This window comes from Barbatula barbatula, assembly GCF_947034865.1.
Source record: "Barbatula barbatula genome assembly, chromosome: 17".
NCBI classification, from domain to species: domain Eukaryota; kingdom Metazoa; phylum Chordata; class Actinopteri; order Cypriniformes; family Nemacheilidae; genus Barbatula; species Barbatula barbatula.
In genome coordinates this window covers 2272217-2278904 of record NC_136780.1, presented here as the reverse complement: position 1 = coordinate 2278904, position 6688 = coordinate 2272217, and the positions used below count along the sequence as shown (strand labels likewise).

Here is a 6688-nt window from a genome sequence, read left to right as displayed (position 1 = left end):
TTTGATGCACTTATGTATTTTGTTGCCTATGTTGTTATAATTGCTTCCAATGTTTCCTCATCTGTAAGTCGCTTTGGATAAAAGCGTCTGCTAAATGACTAAATGTAAAATGAGAGGAAGGAGATGCTACACTGTATTCATATATGACGTTAATTTCACAAATTAAATGATGTAGTAAAGAAATTAGGAAACAATACAAGAAAGCAGCTGAAACGCAAGTAGTACACTATTGTTAACACAATGTTGTGTTATGCTTTTTAACACCTTGTCCCTTTCATTTGTTGGCCCAAATAAGTTGAGTCAGTCGGCTAGAAATATCACAGAAATGTGTTGTGTCTTATTGTTAATGCATACTGAAATGACAGGGAACATACTTTTAACGCATAGTATAAGTAGGCGAATAAAATGGTTATGTATATTTGTATGCATCTACAAAAAGTGTATAAGTAAAACAACTACAGCACAAGAGGTTGTACTCGTAACGCATAGTATAAGTAGGCGAATAAAATGGTTATGTATATTTGTATGCATCTACAAAAAGTGTATAAGTAAAACAACTACAGCACAAGAGGTTGTACTCGTGGGCTGTCTCGTGTTGTTTTTTCTTCCACGGCCTCTGTCTCTTTAATAAACTCGTGCTTATCTAGTGTAACAAATGTCTCGCTGCCATCATCAAGTCCAGAGGAGGAGGAGGAGGAGGAGGGAGGAGGAGAAGGAGGAGTTTTTAATGTTCAGTTTCTTCTATGGATCGATGTTTGCGGCTGTGTGATACACGCCGTTTCACACGCACGCCTTTTATTTCTTCTTATCCTACCGGGTTGCGTAGCGGTTGACAGCGTGGCTTTGGAAGCAAAAGAAGAAGAGACGGGACAGCGAAACAATCCGCCATAGATCCGTCTGTCTAGGAACGAGAGCTACATGAAATAAAAACAGACACCTGATTTTTCCCGGACAGTGTTTCTGATATACTGGATCGTACGGAGGCGAAGCGCATTAGAGAGTCTCTATTGCGCGTATATGGACTATATCAGAGCGCTTACACTGTATTTCAAGTGGGCTCAAATATACTGTTCGCGAACTAAAGAGAGTTGAACATGCCGAGGAGGAAACAGCAGGCTCCCAAACGGGCTACGGGTAAGAATTTGACCTGACATCTCTCATTTTACGCCCGTCTTTACGCGAAGGTCCGCGCGAAAGGAGGAAGCGAGCGTGTTGTATTTTCTTGCGATGTGGGATGTTTTGATCGCTCTCAGAAGATGAACGATGCGCTCGGGGAAGGTTTCTTTCACCACAATATTGGCGTTCGCAGATTCGCACTGTGCGCGATTACGTCTTCGTTTTAAAAGTCCGCTTGAAGACTTTTGTTTCGATTCCTTTCTTTTTGGGAACCGAGTCGAACAACTTTAAAACTTCTTTAAACCGTAAATCTGAAGGAAACACGGAGGGAGAAGGAAAAGAAGCGCCGCTTGAATTCGGAATATCGGTGAACTTCGTGTGAACCCGTAATATATCATAGACGGACGGACACGCGCGCACACGCTCGCCGTAGTATAGGAGACGCGCGCGCTCTAATCCCGTTTGCGTCTTTTCGAATGCGCGAGCTCGTCGGACTTGCTTTAAACTTACTTGTTTCTTGTCAGTTCGCGTCGTTTCATCGGCTGTGGTTCAAATCCGAGTGAGCCGCCTAACCAGAAAGCATTTTTGTGTTGTTGTGCACTTGCTTGTTGTTATCCGCAAATGCTGTGTAAACAAGAAAGAGAGTGAATGAATAAGATCACCAAGCGTAACAGTACACGAGTGTTGATGCTCAAAACTTAGTTGGCATCTTTCTTAGACTGTATTTTCAGTTCCTAGGAAGTCATCATGGTGGGTTTTGAGACGTGGCCACGATCTTGTCATGCACTGCAATGCAATTGGCTGTAAACCATAAAGCTACACTGTAACATTTCCCCTTCATCCCCCCCCAGGCTTTGATTCGGCTTATGATTGATCACGCGTCAGCTTAGATTTATTGATAGATTAATTTCTAATAGATTCATTTATCATGTGTTCTTTGTTAGCCTTCGCATGACCTCAGGTGGCGGCTGTTGTGATTATTAAACGACTTCGCACTAAAACAGGCCTGCTGAAATTGTTTGTATATTTAAGCCAGTGTATCTTCCCGTTTAACATTTTGAGAATATTTGTATTATTTTGTGTGTGTGTGTGTGTGTGCGGCCTGTACGCGCAGGTAAAGGTGTTAATCTTGATTGTTTTTTTATTGCGAAACATTGCAGTATTTTCCTTGCAGCGAAGCAAAAAATGAAACGCAGCAGTTGCATGCACGTACAGTCGGTGGGGGTTTTGTATACGCTGATGCTTACGGATGATCACTCTTTATAATAACAGTAGACAAATCCCACAGATGGTCCTCGTGGGCTGCCAGCAACGTCGAATCTTAAAAGCCCCTCAAGATGCGAAGTCCCCTCTTCCTCGTTTGTGTTTCGTCTGCCACTTTCCCGTTCTCTCGCACACACACGCACGCTCCCCCTAAAAGCCCCTTCCCCGTGACAAAGGCGGCGCAATTATTGGGCGAACTTTTGCGAAGATTCCTGAGCGATCCCTTTACACGCTCTGGGCCCGCTCGGCTGTAATCTGGTAAATGTGTCAGCCCTATGGAGAAATAAGCTTTCCAGAAGAGTTTCTTCATTGTTGAGGTAATTGTCTCCTCTTTGACAGGCACATTCATCAGTGGCTTAATGGTCAATCAAAAGTTGGCAGGCAGAGTGTTTTCATTCTTTCTATCCACTACATTAGGAATACTTAATCAAAATGTCTCCCGGTAATGGCTGTGAAGAGTTCATGACTGACTGATCCGTTGTCTGCGCAGATAGAAAATTAACAGCTCGGCGCAGGAGAGATGTGGGCCCGCAGATAAACAAATTGTGCATTAATATTTCATCTTCCAGACCTGGGATGTGCTATCAGCGTGCCGAATATTCCAGGACGCCGTGTTGTCATTTGTCTCCCCCCTCGGCCCCCCCACCACCTATATTCTTGAAGGCTTTTTGCAGCTGTAACTCATTTCCCCTTGATGACTTTACTGGGGTTACAGAGAGTGACGACAAATTGATTACCTGGCAGAGCAAGAATGGAGCGGCGAGAGAGACGCAAGCTGACAGTCATGTTATAATAATATGTTTAATGATGTGTGGAGGGGCGAACAAGGAGAGGGAGAGGTATTAAAATAAGACCCGGGAAGATGCGAGGAATGAGAATATTTTGTTCTCCTTTTTTCACTCCACCCCTCTTTTCCATATTTCCTACAGATGTACGGGGTTGCGGGTATGAAATGGCTTTCATTTCGTTATGTGGCAGCGATGTGCGCAGGTTATCTTTCTTCGCCGTGGAAACGCAGCCATTTCGAGTAAAGACGCATCCTCGCTGAATTACGCAATTAATATTGCTCGCGTGACTTTGAGGCGGTTTAGCAGTCACGGGAAGGTCAGGTGGATTATGCATTTTAGCTTTATGACAAAACTGGCGATGGCATCCTAGTGATGCTTGGCAAAAATATGGGTAATTCAATTAAAAAAAGATATTGTGAGAATGGGGAGAGTTAAAGGGCGTGATGGGATTGATTTGAATAAGTGTAGGTACTGGGGCTGAGCAATATAAAAAGTATATATGCATGAAATGATTTGGTGGAAGATAAACTAAATCTAAAAAGATTGGTACATATGCACATATGAGAATTATGTCATCTCTTTCATGTGTGAAAAGTGGACTTTCACCATTTTAGTTTATTATTTTAGTATGCTTCAGAGCAAGGATATACTGTATAACTTGTGAAATATCGTCTGGCAAAATCCACATATATATTTTTAACATTGCCCAGCTTTGCGTCATAAAGCGATTTGAATGTGTAGGAGTTATTAGCACGACGCACATTTGAGACCTGTGATATTTCTCACTAGCTTATGTTTCTAATCAGTTTCTGCTTCAAACGGTTAGCCCAATTTGTTGTTAACAAGATAAATTGGTGTACAGACAAAGGCATTAAGTGTTGCAGTGCCAATACGTGAGTGACGGGGGCTTCTGGGAATTGGCCAGCTCAAAGTCCTCTTAAGTGGCCTGTTCTGGAAACATCGGAGGATCAAGGCAGATGTTGTTTGTCTAGTCTTCATAGAGACAGTCCGGCACAGACATATGCACGAAAAAGAGGAATTTAAGATGAAAGTAGACAACCGACATACTCATCGCTTCCGCTTCTTTGTGCACCTGAATCTAAGGCCGAACACTCTGATCTGTTTTTTTTATTACGTTGATCCTTTTTTATGAATCACATTTGCTTTTGTTCAGCCTGTAAAATAGCCGGAGAATACAGTATGTTTGTTTTGCACTGTGAATACCGTGCATGGCAGATAAGAGCGCCCGGGTCATTTTTTTTCTCGTGTGTTGTGCTAATACCCCAGTGTTTGTTTATATGGCTATAACAGTTAAACCACAGCAACGTTTATCCTGTCTCAGTGGCGATGATGTCATGATATTTCCGCCAGGCATGCCCCGGTGGTGGCAGGTGGAGCTGGCAGGATGGTTTTTGTGAGGCTTTGCTCCAGGAGTCAGACGGGGTGGTGCTGTGTCTAGGTGAGAGAGGAGAACCCTCGTGTGCCCCGGAGCGCTCTGCGCTCCACTCTTCTCCCCTGCGTTCTTTCTAAGAGAAAAAACCTACTGATTGGACCCGAGCACTCTTACCACGGCGACGCGTTCACCTTGCCTTTCCTCCGAGACCTGCGCCAGTTTCCAGGCAAATGACACAATTTGATACGCTAGCGGGACGGTCGGGCAGGATAATGTTTTTACGCGATCATCGCCGCAAAAAAGCTATTTCTATTTCTCGGCGATGGCTTTTTTTGTTGTTGTTCATTAAACACAACAATGATGAGGTTATAGAGAGACTTTATTGCTCTCGGGCTAAAACTCATTACTCCTGCCAGACATCCGAGTATAAAAGAAATTACAAAATGGCATTTTGTACTCGGTCTCCGCAGATAGCAGGTCTGGGAGATTGAGGTCGGGAGGAGGAGAGAGAGCGTGAGATGATCTGTGTCAATTTCTGGAGTGAAAGTCATACGGGGAAAGGGCCTAAAGACAACACAAAACACCTTTTGTGTGCACGGTATTTGATTACCGGCAGGAATTTTGATGGTGTCGCTGTGTTAGCGTGGAGTTAAAATGATGCCAAATGTAGAAGCGTGATCTTTTAAAGAAAACGTGATCATTTTGTCGTTATTTACCCCCTACTTATGTTGACAATTTTTTAAAGAATATCTCAGACTACAATGAAAGTAAATAAGTAAAAAGAAATGGAAAGAATTGCGGGCAAAAGTCACACAATAACGCTCCAAAATCTTTTCTAAAAGTGAATCATAGTCTTCTGAAACCTTGCAGCAACATTATATGGAGAAAAGATTAAAAACAAAGTCGAACTTAATTTTTTAATTCATTTAATGAGAGAGGTGTTCTTTATGAGTGAAGTCTTTTTTAATGAATCGGTTGATTCAGTTCCGTTCTGAGTGATTCATTCCCTTTATTGATTCGATCACAGCAGCTCGCCGGTAGATTGTCAGCGAGTAATGACTTGAATTTCTCCCACAAAGCTTTCGTGTGACCTTATGGTTTGGAAAACAGTGCACAGGTCTAACAGGTGAACGGTTAAAAGGCGTAGGATGCAACACCGATGTCCCCAAATCATTTCTTATCACTGCAAACACAAAGATTGTGAATGGACACAGAGGCTCATTTTAGTAATTGTCGTCTTAGCGGGGTAGGCCATATGGTTCCAAGTTGTTGAGAACAATCAGTGTGGGTTCAGGTTACCATGTCCAGATGGATTTCAGACAGGGCGCTGCGTCCGGGCGAGAGCTGTGGCTTTGGATCCAGTTTCAGATCTCGCTGTCATATTTACCCCTCATCCTTGCGATAGGATCCTGTTGATACGAACACAAAGCTTCATTCTGTTTTTAAGGTGTCGAGATGACAAAGAAAGCAATGGGGACACACTGTTCCCAGTACGTGGTACACAAGAAAGGTGTGTGTTTGGCGTTGTTTAATGCTGCAGTGTGCCATTTAAATGCAGAGACGAACAGTGTAAACACTGTTGCTCTGACATGATGGTAGGATAAGCTCAAAATAAAAGGACTTTTATTTTGTAAAATATACATAATTCCTTCAACATTTTCATCGAATCTGCATTTCTAGATGTATCGTGGCAATTTCAGTCCAGTGTCTGTTGTACAAATCCAAACCTAAGGAGTGACATAAAGTGATGTGAAAGACTGACAACATGACAAGACACAAGAAAACTGTGTTAAAAATCCAGGTTATCACATAAAAATAGTTTTTGAACTTTTCCTTTTTACATGTAGACATATTACTGTTCTATTGCTTAAAAGTGAATATGAACTAGTTTTCTTTGCAGTATTTGAGGTCTGAAAAATACAGAGCATCCTTTAATGCTGTTTTGACTCCAAGTAATGCAAATGCAAATAGAAACAATGTTTTTATGTTCACAGAATGAAACAAAAATGATGATTTTACCTAAACGCGTAATAGTAAATTCAGAAAGACAATTTTAAGAAATGAATTTGAAGTTTTTATAATATATTATTGGTATTAATATTTATTATTATATAAACTAATATAAGAG

At 41.9% G+C, this 6688-nt stretch overlaps 1 protein-coding gene across 1 annotated transcript in view; it reads left to right on the top strand.

Moving 5' to 3' along the window:
- The first annotated feature begins 726 nt into the window (after positions 1-726).
- The window catches only part of tshz2 (teashirt zinc finger homeobox 2), a 44107-nt gene continuing 38145 nt past the window's right edge, over positions 727-6688 (top strand). The window contains exon 1 of the mRNA XM_079479023.1: positions 727-1134. Coding sequence (XP_079335149.1) covers positions 1095-1134 — 40 coding nt within the window. The 5' untranslated portion in view covers positions 727-1094. The remainder of the gene's footprint in view (positions 1135-6688) is intronic.